This window comes from Drosophila simulans, chromosome 2R (genome assembly GCF_016746395.2).
Source record: "Drosophila simulans strain w501 chromosome 2R, Prin_Dsim_3.1, whole genome shotgun sequence".
Classification (NCBI taxonomy): domain Eukaryota; kingdom Metazoa; phylum Arthropoda; class Insecta; order Diptera; family Drosophilidae; genus Drosophila; species Drosophila simulans.
In genome coordinates, this window is record NC_052521.2 from 12,232,964 (window position 1) to 12,250,713 (window position 17,750).

The window sequence follows — 17,750 nt, forward strand, 5'->3', positions numbered from 1 at the left end:
TCAAAACACAAGCCGAACAGATGACCCAAAAATACTAAAACATCGATACGTCAATATTTTGTATGCAATCGATGTTTTATTATTGAGGTATTTTCCAACAGCCACGCTGCGATCACACTAAGTTTTGTTTTCATTTTCCGCTGTTCGGACGTTCGAAGCGGAAACCCGTTCTTTTGTCGTTAGATTCAAAAACGAAATATATCACAATTACGGATATTACAACAAATTAGAGTGATTATAGTTACAAAGTAAGAAAGCAGTGCTTAATATATCAGAGAATTAAAAAATAAATAAAACTCAACAAATTGCTACAAAAGAAAATGGCGGCTCAGCAAATAAAAAAGAGCAGTCGCGACCACAACAACTGAGCAAGAAATTCAGCTTAAAAGAAACCAACGAAAAAAAAAGCGTCAACATTTTCGTCTGCCTGAAATTAATCTGGTTTTTATGTTTTACTCGCGCGTCGTAGACATAAAATAAAGACAACAAACAGTGAGTTTTGGTGCGAGTGCATGTGCCTGTGTGCGTTTGATGCCGTTTGTTTGTCTCCTGTTTTTGTGGAAAAAGCCATAAAAAACGTGAAATTCATTAAGCTACAAAAGCAACAATTACGAGCGTTTTACATTGTTTACATTTTGTGTGCCAGCTTTCGTTACGCTTGTGATTTATATGATTTGTCGAATGGTAAGAGGAGGAGCGGAGAGAACTTAGCCAAAAGCCTGGAAAATAGTAATATTAACTGCTAACGTAAGTTTATAATATGTACACTTTATTACGTTTACACTTAAATAGGTTTCGGTGTTTTTGTTGCATTTCGGACAGGCGGCAACTCTTTTTTGTGTTTTTATTTTGATGCGGCCTTCGTCCTGCGCTGCCTGCGTCGACGTCGGCGTCGCCATCTGTCACTTATGAGGGTTGCCAGCTGTTTCGTTGCGCCTTGTATTCAATGCGGCATCTTTAGCATCTGCAGGAAATTGGGTTTTCAACAAAAAAAAAAGAAAGGAAACAAAAGACAATCAGGAGGAGGGGCACTCACGACTGCAGCTGCCGCTGTTTAGGCTTATGTAATTAATAAACGAACACGTGTCTGGCATTGCTAACGACACGTGACAACTCTGGTCGTGAGTAGTGGGGGTGTAATAAAACTTAAAGTCTTGTACTTTATTGTTTTTCTTTTTTTTATTAATTCTCCTTTTGCATAATTTCCCCTTGCCATAATTAAAATCGAGACCAGAGCTCTAGGTAAATTTTTTCTGCTCTTTGGCTGTTATAGCTCAGATTGCGCCATAAAACTCATATAAATCAATAGAAAGCGCAGCAGTACACACTCACACACACACCCGCAAAAACCATAACTCACTTGCCATAATGAAACGAGTGAGAGCGAGATGGATGGAGATGTAGAGAGAGCCCGCGCTCAATATGCAGAGATTTGTGTGGGAATCAAATGACTTGATGTCGTTGTCTCCAATGAAGTGTTAGAATAACGGTTGGGGAGGGGAGTCGGGCGGCAATGGAGATTAGAGGCAGAGAAAGAGAGAGAGAGAGAATGCAGCTGCGCGGTTCTCAAATAGAGTTACCGCTGATGAAGCCTCGCTCGCTCTCTCTCCCCAAGTGGCTCCATCTCTCTATTTCTCTTATTGCCTTGTGCGGCATGAAAAGTGGTTGTGCTTGGTTCATTCGCTTGTGTGTGTGTGTGTGTGCTTGCCTCGGTTTGTTTGTCTTTTGCGTGGCATTCAACGCACAGTGGGACAGATAAGGAGATTATCAATTGCTGTCCCCACTCCCTCTCATTAATCTTCTCGCTGCAATGGAAAAGTAAACCAAGTTGAACGATCTATTAATATCTTACAACTTGAAGTTATGTATAGAAACCTTGGACGTATAAATAGGGCTGTATCTTTTTGAAGACCAACCTAATATATTTAATCTTTATATAGTATCTAATATTTACATAGTATCTAACAGTTTGGATTTATATCTTTTAAGTATCTTCGGGTACTTTAGGGCTTTAGCAGAGCTTCGGTGAACTTCTTGTAGCCGCCTTCAGTAAGCGGTTCCACTGTGCCAAGTGCATTTCCATCGTTGCCAATGGCAACCACTTTAGGGAATAATGCCTGTGCCTGCTTATTGAAGCTACGCTTTGTTTTCCCATTTCTCTTTCACCAACGCCTTTCCCCCCGTCCCCCTTTTCATTCATTTATTAACTAACTAATTTGCCAGGCCCGAAACAAATTGCCCAGCGGAATTGTTATTGTTTCAATTGCAACAAATTGGCCGCTGAGAAAAATGGTTTTCTCTCCTTGCAAGAGAACGATGGAATGGAAGGGGAAGGTGAAGGGGAGGACAAGTACAAGTACAAGTTGCGCATTCGCTCTCCTTTGGCGCTCGCTCAGCTGGCTCGCTCTCTCTGTCTCTCTCACTTGCAACTTCGAGGACTCCGGACTCCAATCGGATTTTACGGACCTGGCTTTAATGCTCGAATGCTGGAGCCGCGATTCAATACGCTTTGGCTTGCGGTCGTCGGCGCTTCTCTTTTTTCGGGCTCCTCTCGCTCGGGGTCTGCGATTCTCCAATTCTCAACACACAGCCACTTTTCTGCTCGGTATATGTCCGCGCGCGCGTGTGTGTGTGTTTGTGTGCGTGCATGTGTGTGTTGGTGTTAACGTAAAAAGAAATTTTTGCACAGCATTTTTCGTATGAAAAATCAATTGGTATCTTGGTGAAAACCGCAGTTAATGTGAATTTTAAGTGTCATCATTGGATTCGCATAGAAATCTCGAAGGAATTCATCATTTTAACATGGTAATTTGCATATTTTTTGCACAGTTGTTCTGCAAAATCGTACGCATGTGTGCGTGTGACTACGTTTCGTGGTGTGTGTGTGCGTAGTAGTAAGCCGCATACGATTTTTCGCCGAAAATTGTAGGCGGTGGGCGGGGCAAGAGGCAAGTGCCTCAAAAAAACGTCTCAAAACGTTCAATGTAGCTGTAAAACGCTGAGCACTGCCCTCCATTATTAATGGCTGCACCGAAAAAAAGTAGTTTAGGCCATACAAAATGGTAAAAAGGTTATAGTTTTATATTTGCCAGTTACTGTGAAAATTCATATCTATGCATAGAAGGTATCATATCCGAATATGTTGATAGGAGATGTAGATGTTTGCATTTCTATTAAGCGAATTCTTATGATATTTCCATGAAGACACTTGGTTTTGGCGATTTGATCCTTTGCAGGTTCGCGTGATTTTATTGCAGACAACCTACTGCCATGTGGGGTCATGTCCTGTCATCTCTGACATTATAAGTGTCTAATCAAACTAGAAAAGTATCCACAATTTTCCTGTGTACCTCCCACTTATCTCCCTTGCCTTTCTTCTTCATGTCTTGTAACTGCTTTTGTCTGCACTCATTGCTCGCCTTACAACTTGTTTGCCCCTTTCTTCTTGACCAAAAAAATAAAAAAAAAAAAACTTAATAGAAGAAAATGTACAAAAAGAAGGAATTGATGGCCGCTTTTGGTACGACTTGGAGTATATTCCTCTACGTGCCTGTCCGCCGTATTTGGTCCGTCTCTGTTTGCTGTCTTCATTTTTCCTGTACTGACTGTGCTACATGCCATATGCGCAACGCAATGTCGTCTTCGTTTGCATTAACCGTTAAACTGCACGTAAGTTATCCGTCTGTCTGTCCGTTTACCGAGCGCCCGCCCGCCCACACATTTGACACATCTTCAGCGCTGCATTTTCCTCCTACGAGCTTTATACCGCTCCTCCAAAACATCGACCATAATAGGGGGTACTACGAGGTATATCGGATCGGGCTATGCGTGGAAATCGGAGCGTGATTTACGGATTTGGGGTGGGCTACTCCTAATGGAACATGGACGTCTAATTTGGCCATTGCCATTGAACATGTGCGTTATTGATTTTGGAATGGGGCTGGGAATTGGCTGATGCCATTAGACCATTTATTATTCATGGGCCATTCTCAAGAAAGATGAACTTTGAAAATGGCTGATAATTGCAAAAGGATATATTGGAAATGCCGCTTAATTAGAGCAATCAAGCAAGTGGAAATGCAAAGTCTTTCTTGTTTAATTGGCAATAATTGAAAACTGTAATTGCAGTTTTCTGTAGGGTCCAAATTGATTGTTAGGATTAAGAATACTAATAATAATTTTAAGTTTTTTCTTTTTCATTTTGTTAGGTATTTTGTTGCTTTTTACCCTATTTATCCAGCTCAAACTGTCCTCATTATCGTTTATGTATAGGGTAGCAGTACAGCTCCCTCGATGCTCCTTATTGCATTTCACTTCATATAGCTGTTATGGCGCTGTTTCTGCCTGTTCTTGGCGTTTGCCTGAAACCTGAAACAAAACGCAGAGACAATGCACGAGCAACAACAACAGCGACAACTCCCTTTTACAGGCAAAACAAGTTTTGGCTGCCTCTGGCCGTTTATTGTTGCTGGAGTTTCGAGTCGGAGTCGGAGTTGGGAGTCTCAGTCGAAGCTTGTGGTTGCTGCTTGTCTCTGCGCTTTGCAAGATCAACATCTCGAGCTATCGACAGCCTTTGTGGCAAAGAGATGGTAAAGTTTTAAAGGCGGCAGGGAATCGCGAGGCAGGCAGCAGCCAAGCAGCATCATCGACACCATCTTTTGTGCGCTCGTTGGTTGTTGTCGCTCCACGTTTCTTGTGGCTGTTGCACAGCGGAAAAAAAGCCAAATCAAATCCATCGAATTTCACTTACAAATTTCATAATCACTGTTTGGACAGATCTAGTTCATAATATTTGTTTTTTGAATATGATCCTAGTTTGTGCCACTTTTTTCTTCGCATGGTCACACTGAATCTTTTAAATCATAAAGAAATAGGATTATAAACACCACCAGTGTATAGTTTTTTAGCAAATAATTGATACAGCTTCTTATTTATTTGTTTAAAGTTAAACTTTTTGGCCTGAAAATCTTATCCAAGCTTAGATGACGAATTTTGGTGATGGTTTTTCTCCCTGTGTGTATAGCTTTCTCTCTTTTTGTTTGGCCTGACAGAATATTCTACTAAGTACAAAACCTTTTCTCTACTTGAGACCCGGGCGTGGTAAACACGAATAAAGTACGACCGAACTTAGTCCATTGCATTTTGGGGGGCAAAAAAAAAAAAAGAAAATAAAGGCCAGTAGGGGATAAAAAAAAAAGGGAAAAAGCGAGTGAAAGAGTGAAAAAAATAACTTGTCATATGCAAAACACCCGCAGCTGATAAATAAGAAGCAGAGTCGGCCAACCTTTTGTTGTCAATAATGAAGTGCTGGCCAACTGGAGTGTGTACGGATGGTATGGGGGTGTTTTTCAGCTGTGGGACCTTACTTTATCTATGAGGCTTAATGACACCAGCACACACATTCACTCACTGGCGGCGTTAATAAACATGAGATTGAGATGCGCCTCATTTGATGCCAACCTCCTGTGGGTCGCCATACTATCGCACTATGGGCCATCTAGTGGGTCCAATGCGGGGGTGGGTCTGGAGTTCAGTGGGTGGTGTGCCCACTGAGCTGGCCGTTCTGGTGATAGATTGGCCGTGTTACCGTTTGCCATTTTATTGCGCTCCATTTGGCTGATTACTCATGCCAGTAAACTTTAACGGCTCTCGACAGCGACAAAAACGCTATGAAAGAGAAGAAAACGAGCCACTAAATGGAACGAATCTAGCGAAGATTAAATACGCTTTTTCCCAGTCGCCTTTTGGACGGAAGGGTGAAGAGTCAATAACCATCTTTCAAAGGATTACATTTCACGGAATCTTAAATCTTGGGTTTCCTGACAGCTATTGGTTTTTGAATAATAAACAGACTTCTATAATCCCTAAAGTGATCAAAATACCTTAAAGTTTTTGTATATATAAGCTCGAGCGTTTGCCAACTCTATTTAGTTTTCAATACAACTTTTCCGTAGTGTATAAAGATTGCGGTCATTTTGTATCTGATTTATCATTTGCCCCTGCTCTCTTTGTATCTGTGCGCCTCAATGTGTTGAGAGCTCTGGTGTAACCATAATTATTTTTAGTTGCTCAGCGTTTTTGCTGCCAACTTCAAAACCGCAACTCCGCTTCATTGTACATCAATCAATATGTGTGTGTGTTTGTATACAGATGTGTGTGTGTGTGTGTGTGTGACAATCAATAAATCTTTCAGCCTGTTGGCCGCCCAACCACCCACCCAACTCCCCGCCAGCCGACTATTTCCCTTTTGTATTTATGTATTTGACAACACCCAAAAGGTCCCAAGCCTCCAATTGCATTTCCAATCAGTTTTTATGCTGCACAACAGTGAACACTCGCCAGGGGAGACGGAGACCCCCGTCAATAGATTCAAAATTGATTTCGATTTTATAGCCACACTTTAAAACCAAAGCCGGCGTTCGCTGGGCACGAAAGACAGGGCAAGTGTTATGCTCATTACGATTACTCACCACCCACATTACAGGGTGTGCACTGAAAAAAAAGTGGAATATTTTAAATTTCTCTTTGAAAATAAATTATTTTTATCAATGCTGCTTATTGCTTTATCTAAATATTTAATTGAATTGCATTAAAGTATTCAAATTATAACCAATCGAATGACTAATTTGAAGTATTTGCCATTATTTTTCTCACTGCGCATTATTGCACCACCCTAACTTCCCCCCTCCCCCCTTTTATGAGGCAGTGTGGGGGCTTGCCTGTTCCATGTTTGCAATTAAACTTACAGCTCCTAACAACAATGGTAGCTCATAAAAATGGGATAACAAAAACCCGGGGTAAAAAGACAAAAATTTAAATAAGGAAAAAAAAAACTGCAATGCCGGCCGCATGAAACGGTTCAACAACATCTGGTGGGTGGGTGGTTTTCGGTATACGAAAGGTTGTGGGGGAAGGGGTGGCAGGGGGTTGCATGGGTGCAGCTCGTGTGGGCGGCAAAACAACACAACACAAAGAAACCGCAACCCACATTTGCTGCTGCAGTTGATATACTACCCTACTACGCCAAAAACTCTCTCGCTCTCTCGAGGAGAGAGGATTTGTTCTCTCTCTTTTTGCGGTTGGGGAGGAGTTTTCGCAACGGTTGCAGTTTTTTCCCTATTTTTCCGGCACGTCGCATACATAAAAATTCATTAAAAAGGCAGCTTGTAAATGAGATTTACTACTGCCACCGTTATGCGCTTTGCTGTTTTTCCTACGTACATTTTGCAGCGCAACCCACGCACACACACACATTTTTGGGTAGGGAAAACCACTCGGATTATGACACCTGGTGCTTTGGATTTTCACTCGCCGGCCGGGCAGCGAGGCTCCAATCGAACAGGTGGCCGCCCCGCCAGTTATCGATAGTCGGTTGGGGCGGCAATTGCAATTGCATGCTTTTGAATTCCGAAACACTTGTTTTTCCATTTTTCATTTTCATTTGTAGTGCCCGCGCACACTTACTTACTACTCACTTACTTTGTAGGCGAATTGCCAGGAAATTGCTGCTGCAGCTTGGCTTTTTTTCACTCTTTTATTGTTTCCCCGTAAATCGGGCGGCTTTATTTCTGCGCCCTGCTGTTAATGACATGTTGAGGGCTGCGTTCGTGACTTTCTGCCAGATTTCGCCCGTCCGAGGTCTGCCCGTGCATTTTTCGAGTGTATTATGACGCTGCCGACTAGACAGCAGCCCAATCCGCTCAACCCCCGCCCCCCACGCCCGACCACAGAATGCTGTCAACGAACTTTGACACAGCTCGTGCCGCAACCAAAGTCTCATAGTCCTCGCCCTTTTGCGGGGTCTCGCCCTGTCTCCCTCCGACCACCTCGTGCCGTCTCTGTTTGTCAGCTGCTTAGAACAGGGGCATGGGTGTTTGTTTTTGGGGGCATCAAGGGCATATCGGGCAGACATATTGACATCTGTGGAAAATATATAAATTAATTGGCAAATTCAGGGAAATTTCATTTTAAGATTGGAAATTAATTAAATTTTTGAGACAACTATCTCTTAAATCATTATATAATGATATAATATATAATAACTTTTCCAAACTAGCACTGAAATATCAAATTCAAATATTTGTTTATGTTATAATTATTATAATATTCATCAATATAATAATTTGATGTAATGATTAAGCATGGGTATTTCGCCCGTCGCAACCTTTTGAGCTAACAACTTTTTTGTGAATGAAAATTGTAATGCAGCGGAGTAGATAAATGGGTGAGGGATTGGTGCGATGGGGGCCTAAAAACATGAAGATGGAGGGGAGTTGAAGAACCCGTGGCGCAGTTTATTGACTCGCCATGTAAACAGCGTTGTGAGCCCTATTTTTAGAGTAGAACATCAAAACCGTCTATGACCAATTATGCAGATTTCTTGTTTTCTGGCACACACATCTGGCGGACACATTTGCCCAACTGCAGTACTGATTTTCCCATTTTCTTTCTTTTTCTTTCTGTGTTTTTTTCCACCAGGAGTCGGCGAAGTTACGGCCCCGGCGGCCAGTAGAGGCGCATCATAATCATGCATCGTTCACTGAAGCCGCATGCATCCACCGCACAGGCTAAGAAGGTGCAACCGCCAACAATACCCGGCGACTCGCCGCAGGATTTGCATCTCTATCAGCAGCCACAGCAGCTTCACCACCACCACCACCATCATCATCCGCACCACCAGCCATCGATACCGCTATACCGGCTAAGCGGACCACTGCGCCATCATCAAAACCACCAGGCGGACGATGGGATCAGCATGAGCGGCAGCAGCATCGTTTCGTCGCCCTCGCTGGAGGAGGGTGGCTTCAATTTGCCCCGGGAGACGAGTGTGGCCCTGCGTCTTAAGGATGAAGTGGGTGGCACTTCAACGGCAGCCCCTTCCACTGGCGGCCCAGGAGGAGGTGGAGCGACGGTAGTGGGAGCACCTCCACCCGGAGCTGGAAAGCCCGGCGTAGCCATGGTTCCACCGCCACCCGTTTTCTGTGCCACTTTGCGCGAACCGCTGACCCACAAAGCGGCCGTCTACTACCACCAGCAGCTGGCCCTGCAGGAGGATCAGGGCATCGATCTAACCCAATCGCCTGGCCGAGACTCGCCGGGCTCGTCGTCGGGCTCGGCGGGCTCTGGATCTCGTCACAGCACCGCCAGCTTGGACTCGGGTCGGGCCTCCTCCTACCTGACGGGCGTGTCCTCGTCGGGCGCCTCGATTCGTGCTCCGCTCTCCTCGCCGCGCTGCAGTTCCGTCAGCTCGTGCTCCATTGGCAGTGTGGATCGGCAGCGCAACGATGAGCTCATCATCGACTGGCTGCTGGAGATGAAGCACGAGGAGTACGCCCAGCTGTTCATCGCCGCGGGCTACGATCTGCCCACCATTGCGCGCATGACGCCGGAGGATCTCACCGCCATTGGCATCAAGAATCCGCATCATCGGGAGCGGATCAAGCAGCGGATCGACAAGCTGCAGGTGCTCGACAATTTGCCGCATTTCGTGCCGGTAAGTAAAAGCCATCTTTAAACATTTTGTCAAAGGTGTTCTAGAACCACTAAACGGTTTTTATCTCTGCACAATAAAGTCGAGAGTTCCGGAAAAGTATCTCTGTTTGCTAGCACGCCCGGCAAATATTTGCCTATCTAATCAGTACAGAACCAGTTCAACTCGTGATGCACCTTATGGTACAGTAGAGACTTTTCGGTGGACACGCCTGCAGCAACTTTTAAGTTCAGAAGTTCTTTGCCATAAGTAATCCAGTTTAGATAATTACAAGTTAATAGAAAAATTATTTTGTTTAATTGTAAATAGAAAACGAGTAACATATTTCGTAAGTTCTTAAAGTAGCTTAAAATGCTGAAGTAGGGAAAGGAAAAGTAAAACTTAAATCGATTGGAAAGGAAGTGGCTCATTAGCGATCAAGTTTGAATACAATAAAGATTAGAAAAGCGGTGGTATGGCAACTAATGGCTCCACTAGCGATCAACTACTGTGATCGTTGGCCTGCAATCACGTAGAGCAACTTATTTAGTCATTGTTAACACAGATAGTCGTACACACACACACATATGCACGGCTACGAGCTTGGCAAATTGCCATATTGGCATTAACTGTGGCCGGCAACACCCTTTTTCTCTCTTTTCGCCGTTTTCTCTGTTTGCTTGTTTAGTTACCGGCTTATCTTTTATATTCATTAAATAAGCATTTGCAAAAAAGGAGAAAAAAAAAGAGCGAGCAGAAAAAATAAACTTGTTTCCCACATGCGAAGGAGAAAAAGAGAACTTAAAACGGCGCCGTCAGCTCATTTTTTTTAATAAAGGAATTTTATTTTTTATTAAATATGCGCACATTAATTCCCATCAACAATTCATTAAAAACACGAAGAGCGAAGTGAATAAATATGTATATATAAAACTAAAAGTCCATTCGTGCGGATTGCTGCGGTGACATTAAGTTGAACTTGAAATAGCAGCAGCAACCTGCTCCATCGCAGATAATTGCTCTGCGGATCGAAGTCGATCATTAGCCAATCGAACTGACAGATCAAGGTTCCAGCTGAATGGCTAAGATGATGGGGCCAACAAAGCTCATTCAGTGAAATGCCATTCAAAGTCGTGTTCTAGCCGAAGAATTAATTGATTTGAATCGAGTAATCGCAGGTGAACAAACTGTTGAGTTCAAAAGATAAAGAATCTGATAGGATTCGCAATAAATTGGCATTACTTCCGCGGTTCAATTGTTTATGGGTAGGGTTTTTTGTTTCTTGGCATTCAATGTATTTAACATTTAAATTATTTTTTATAATATTTAAGTTGTGGTTTGTTTCCATAGCTACCTACATCATATATGCCAAACTTCCGCCTCAAAAGTCGAGCTTATAGATTATTCAGCAAACTTTACCTTCCCCCCAGTTAACTGCACCAAAATTCGTACGAAAAGTACGTGCCTTACTAAATGCAACCACCTGAGCTCTTATCAATATGCATTTCACGTTTGGCCCTAAACAACGCTTTCAAGTCGAATGACTAACCCCGAATAAAATCAACACGCTGCGCATATGGAAATGCATACCTAATAAGATGCGAAACATGCATATCACTGAGGAATCGGTTCAAAGTTTAAAACTTGACCAACATAATTATTCCGAATTTTAAGCGACGCCTGAAAACGACTTTAAATCCAAGTCAATGTGTTGTGGCTTTGAAGAAATGCTCCAAAAATGTTTTTTCAAAAAAATGCCTCCATAAATTAGCATGAATTGTTTGAATCATACCATCCACATTCGTGGCACGAGTTCCATATTCACAGTGAGCTGCATTCCGTAGCCGATTAACAACCAACAACCATAATCTTCAACTTCAACTGCAGCTTCGACTGATGCATTTCGTCCGACTGCAGATGCATATACATATATATAGTTATAGGTATATGGGTGTATAACTGCATTCCCCGCCCACTCGGCTGCAGTGCAGCCCACCTGCCGGCGGCGGAGCGAATACAGAAAATATCATTTATCGCCTTTATCGATCATTCAACGACTTGTTCCACATTCCGTTCGATTTCGATTAATTGCCAGTTTTGCTCCATCTAATAACCTCCATTTTGGTGTTTCATTATCGCACCGCCTCGAAACTTTGAAAAGCCGATTTGCCATGCTTTTTAGCTGCAATTTTTCAAATCACTATGACCTCAGATCTTGGCTTTTGTTTTTTTATTTTTTGTTTGTTTCGCCGAGACGGTTTTGTATTTCAGCTGAAAAATGCTCGATAATATTTTACTAGCTGTGTAGAATATATTGCGCTTTTTGTTGTTCGGCATTCCTTCTTTTATACTTGTTTTCTGTTTATATAACGCGCCGTGACTGTTTTCGCAAGTTAGCCAAGTTCTGTGGTCGAGTTACCTACCTACCCGTATTGTTGTCGTTCTTTATCGCTACATTCGATATTTCTTATTTGTTGATCTTGGGCGAGACACTTTGTTTTTTTTTTTTTTGGGGGTGCGGTTGAAGGGCTACAAAACACTAAGAAATGGTGGTTTTCTGCAACGTAAAGTATATTCTTAATATTAGAAAACTACTGCAAATTGTAACCAAAATCTATAAGTGCCAAAGAGCTTTCTTACTTAAGAAGTGAGCCATTTTCAAAACAAATTTAATAGCTAGTTCTGATGTATCTTTAAGATAAAAGTATATATTTTCTTTGCTTTTTACCATATTCAATAGCTTCCCTATTATATTTTTTCACCGTGTACCTTCACTTACATCACCCATAACGAGCGACTTGAGCACTTCGCTCATTAGCCAACATTCTACAGCCTCTACGGCTTTCTTTTTTCGCACACATCTTTATCGAGGCGAAAAAGGAAATAAAGCGAAATAACTGAAAAAGTGAGCGCGGGAAGGAAAAGGTTATTAAACGGTCGCCAATCTCCGCTGCGAGCCCCACAATCAGCAAACGACCTTGAGGGTCGCAAGGCACCGATGTTGGCTTATATACATACGTACATACATAGATTCCTATTTTTCTCGCGGTCCGTTAGCGGGTTCCAAAATCTTTTTTGGGTTTTTTGGTTTTCCGACTGACGCATTCGTTTCAACTTTTTACTACTTTTGTTGTACATAGTACGTACAGTTTGTTTCTTGTCTTTTGGTCACCGATTTGCTTTTCGAAAACCTGTTTTTGGTTTGTTTTTTTTTTCGTTTTCGCCTGCTCTAATGATGGCTGCCGCTGCTGTTTAGTGTCATACCATATGCTACCTGCTAATGGATTTCGGAGAAGCGAACGCGAAGTGAAGCCACCAAAGCACCAAAAACCAAATTGTTATTTAGATAAATATTTTGTTAAAGTTTTAGTATAATATATGGTGTCGTGCCTGCTGGAGATCTTCGCCCATTTCGCTGAGGATGGAGGATTTCGATTAGCATATGCGGCTTATAGAGGTGCGGGCTTGTTATTATTGTTGTTTTGCTGCGACATTCACTTCGATGGAGTTGTGAGGCATATATCTACATACTATTTGAAGTGGCATTCCTCGGTGGAGAGTTCTCTAAGTAAACAATTGAACAACGAAGCTCAAGATCAAGAAATATTTTCATACCTACTTAACAAAAGGGTGGGATTAGTGGGGGGGTTTCCAAACGGATATAGGTGCTATCTCTATATGACCTATTTGGAAAATGAAGATATGAATTTTATACTTCAAAAATAAATTCGAAAATGATATATGCTTATGTAATAGCACATTGCTTAATTGAATTATCGGTATAAGGTAAGGAAAGCAACAGACTTATACTTCGCTGATGTCATGTTCAATAGATACTTTTATATAAGACGAACTTTTCTAGCAATCAAATGCTTTGCATGAGATTTTCTAGCAGTGAGAATCTTCCAGCAATCACATCCCATTTCGCAGAAGACAAGGCGTTTAATTAAATTGAAATCAACAGCAATTTAGCTGCCAAAAGAGCAGACAGTCATAGAGCTACCAAAAAAAAAAGAAAAAACGAGGAAAACTGATTAACACATTGCTACATACATGGAGTGTGTAGTGTGTATGAAAAAGTGGCTTTACACGCACTGAAAAGCTAACGATTTTTGACTGCATCGCATATGTGTATTTATCTGGGGGTATATAGCGAGTTTTGGTTACGAGTCGGGCTAGCCTGCTACCGTTTAATGACGACAGCAACGAGTTTTGGCTTTTATTCGTTTCTTTATGCCCGTGCTTTGACGCGATTTATGTCATATCTTATCAATTACAACTGATTAGAGCGACGGGTGGGTAGGCTCATCATGAGAGACACCAGTCCAGTCCCAGCCTTACATATATGTAACCCAACCCATTCCATTCGATTCGATTCGCTTCCCCCTTTATCAGCGAGGTCTGAACTAGTTCATGGACAATTTGTAGTCTGTGGCGATCTGTGTTGTTCCCTACTCTGACATGAATCAAATGCGATTAGCTGGCTTCAATAAAACTTAACGATAATGACGTCTCAATTCGAATCTCCGCTCGTATTTCCAGGGATCCATAGAGGAATGGCTGCAGCTGCTGCGTCTGGAGGAGTACATTCAGCCCCTGCTGGAGCAGAACTATAAGACGGTGCGCGACGTAACCCAAGTGACTTGGGAGGATCTCGAGGACATTGGCATTGTCAAGCTGGGCCACCAAAAGAAGATTCTGTTGGCCATCAAGCGTGTGAAGGACATCATTAGCGGAAAGTGGAACCCAGGCGGCGCCAATGCCTACCAACAGCAGGTGAGAAGTGGGTCAAAATACAGGGGGTGTTTGGAAAACAGTGTCCAAATAACTTAAAGAATTTTACATTACTTAAACTGCATTCTAAAGTTTTTGTTGTATTTAAAGTATTTAAACACACCTCTATTTACCTTAATTTAATTTGATTTTGATTTACCACTAATTTTCGTTTCGTTTCTATTTTGTTCATTTGTTTGGTATGATTTCCCCTTGTCGGAATGGATGACCCATCAGGAGTACCAGCGGAAGCCCTGGCAATTCAATGTGCCCATACCCAGTACGCCATCCTATGTGCCAACCACCCGCGTCTCGTGGGACGACACGAAAATCTACGCGACCAGCAGTGTCTTGAATTCCACTGCCCCATCCGGGAGCAGCTGCCTCAACAGCAGCCTCGCCAACGGAGACGCCTACTACTGCACGGGCAGCAACCATGAGTGCTGCTCGGGCAACGATGTGGTGCTCATTAAGGTGGGCACTTGGTTCTCCACAGTTAAAAAGCGTAGCAGCACGTTGGCCTTGAACTTTTTAAGTGCCCTCTGACATTTTAGCCACGAACTAACTTTTAACATCGCGAACATCGTTGATTTACAAATTTCAAATTTTGCTAGATACTTTTCATTAATATTGCTTTGCAAATAATAATTATATTCTATTATTATTTATTTCTGTTATTGTAAGACCACTTTTTTCCGTTGATTCGCAATTAACTTAGAAGAAAACTGGCCTCATTAATTTCAAAAAGTAGCACCTCATAACGAGATTCTTATCCTTTTCTGCAGGTTCGCCAGCCGCGCGGCAAGAGCCTGGAATCTTTGGAGGACATCCACGACAACAGCACGCGCAGCCATCTGACCTTCAGCCATTACACAACCACGGACTACGGCCACTTTGGACCGCCCACAACAGCGGCGGCTGCAGCGGCAATGGCTGCAGCGGCCACACTGCAGCAGCAGCATCATCACCAGCAGCTGCTCCACCAGCAACAGCAGCAGGCGGCTGCCGCCCGTCTTCTGGGCAACAATGCGCCTGGCATTGGATGGCGGCGATCCTACGACGACGGCGACATCACACCCACCAACGATGCCACGAGGGAGCTGCTCTACGAGCAGGAGGGCGGCGGAACTCTGCCACGCCAGCAGCGGGGCATCCTGCAGCGGGCGGTGTTGAACACCATGCCGCCTCTGGAGCACCATCACTACATGAATGCAGCGGCTGCGGCGGAGTACGGAGCGGCCAGCGGTGTGGAGGGTGGAGCGGTGAGTTGGAGTTTAACCAAAGTGGCAACTGTGGTTGTAAGCTTTTAAACTGTTCTTACTAATGGCTATATTCTATTACAGAATTACATGGGCGGCAGTCCCTTGACGGGCAAGAAGATAGCTCCTGAGCCACCTAGACGCCACTGCAGCATACGCAACTCCCGCACGCTGAGCGGAGAGGGAGTGCCGTCGGGAGCGGCTGCGCAGGCGCATCAGCAGGCAGCCCAACAGCAGCAGGGCCAGCACATGTTCTACGGCCACACGGCGCAGCACTGGCAGCAGCAGCAACAGCAGGCGGGTGCGGGTACTGGTCAGCAGCCGATCTACGCAAACTATGCCACCATACAACAGACAACGGCGGAGATACACTGCGAGAAGTATCACGACAGTAAGTCGACTTCCAGCATCGATTCGATTGACACGATACCATTTGCCAACGAGAACACCGGGACGATAAAGCAGCGGCTGCTCAACCGCCAGGAGCTGCAGGGCGGCGGAGCGGGCAACAACAATGTACCCGGCGGTGGCCATCCCGCACACCTGCACTCCTCCAGCTCGAGCTCCAGCTCCTCCTCCACGAACACCATCGCGAATATAGCGCACTCGTTCCATTCGCTGAAATCTTCCAGTTCGCTGCACGATGCCACATTGGCGCGGAGTGAAAGCATGGGCAGCACGGCCAGCGGTGGAAGTGCCTTGCACCTGCGTTCACCCACATTGGATATGTCAAATGCCGGTGGATCAGCGGCAGAGCCTGCAGGTTCGCCGGAAGCAGCCGTACCAACAGTGGCCATAAACAACGGCGTTCCGCCCAAAGTTTCGGTGAACGTTCTGAACGACATTGGCAATATGCTGGCCAATCTCACGGACGAGCTGGACGCCATGCTGGAGGAGGAGAAGCGAGTGGGCCTCAACATAGACAGTGAATAAATCTCCAATCAAACAACAAATCGTAGTGTAGCTGAATTTAGAAGTTGTGGTGTATCTTGTAATGTTTTATGTACTTCAACTTAGTTAAGATCAACTTGTTTTTGCATTTCTTATTCCGATTGCGTGTGGAGAAGCATTCATATTGGGTCGTATTCTGTATCATTTCGATATGCACACTGTGTAGTAAAAAAGTAACTACAATTGAAAAGCTTTGGACAAACCATGTATACTTTTGTACTTTTCCTAAACTCTCCTCCCATTCCCGAAACTATGAGTGTTAACAATAAAAAATGAAAATAACCAAGTAAAAGAATGGTAAATGAAGCGCAACATGCATATATGCAGAACATGCATAGTTATTATATAGCTATATATAAAATATATATAATTCGATATATAAATAAATATTTAAACGAAATCATTTATATGGACAAGTATTTAGTGGTTTGATACTATACGACAGAGGAATCAACAAATAAACCACGCGGCACACTCTTAAACAAACACAATGAAAGTCAGACATGAACTACTATTTAAAGATCCCATTCAGACAATTTCAAATTGCATTATTCTAGAATTTTTGTACCTTAGTTCTTTATGCATTTTTTTCAAATCACGCTGCACAGAAATGTTTCTTTTTTGTTATGATTACAACTGAAATCAAACTATATGAAATGAATGTATAATTAAGTGTTATTCCATACAAAGTAAAAAGATGCATTATATAAAATATAAATCTTATATTAGCGTTAAATTAAGAAATCAAAAATAAAAGGAGGAAACGAATCCATCTTTATAAATTATGTTTAATCGGGCATTGATGCTGAATAACGTATAAAATTCCGTGGTATACAACTGAATTGCCTTCTTCTTTATAATTTACATAAATAAAAATCTTTTAGTGAAAATTTTGTTTTCTGAGAGTATTTTCGGTTTTCTGTTAATTGCGCTCAGTTAAAAATATGTTTGGTGCGCATATCATTAGAGGAAATTGGAGTATTCGATTTATAAACGCATATAAGGAAAAGTAAATGAATTAAATACGAATAAAATCACAAACATGTAAAGCACATAAAGGGCAAAACAAAAACGATGAAAACAAATAACAAATAAAGTAAACTTTCATAGTAAAATGTTGCTAGTTTTAATGAATATTTTGTTGTTTAGTCAGACCGATTTATTTATATTTCTTTAATTCCTGTTTTGCAACGTTCAGAAAAATCCTTTTTGAAACAACAATATATTTTTAATTCATTTGCGGGATTAATATTATTCATACCGTAACGAAGTGAATCAACACGTAACGTGATGTGATG

The 17,750-nt window shown here is 42.7% G+C and overlaps 1 protein-coding gene across 3 annotated transcripts; it reads left to right on the top strand.

The window, feature by feature from the left end:
• Positions 1-82: 82 nt before the first annotated feature.
• On the top strand, positions 83-17,342 carry LOC6734570 (caskin-2). Of its 3 annotated transcripts, none has more exons than XM_039292728.2 (6): positions 83-747; positions 8,479-9,493; positions 14,012-14,245; positions 14,480-14,716; positions 15,028-15,504; positions 15,586-17,342. In XM_039292728.2, the coding sequence occupies exons 2-6, from the start codon at positions 8,528-8,530 to the stop codon at positions 16,432-16,434; spliced, it is 2,763 nt and encodes a 920-aa protein (XP_039148662.1). In that variant the 5' UTR covers positions 83-747; positions 8,479-8,527; the 3' UTR covers positions 16,435-17,342. The 3 variants fall into 3 exon arrangements, with proteins under 3 accessions (XP_039148662.1, XP_039148664.1, XP_039148663.1); XM_039292729.2 differs by lacking the exon at positions 83-747 and adding an exon at positions 2,668-2,805; XM_039292730.2 differs by lacking the exon at positions 14,480-14,716.
• Positions 17,343-17,750: the final 408 nt, after the last annotated feature.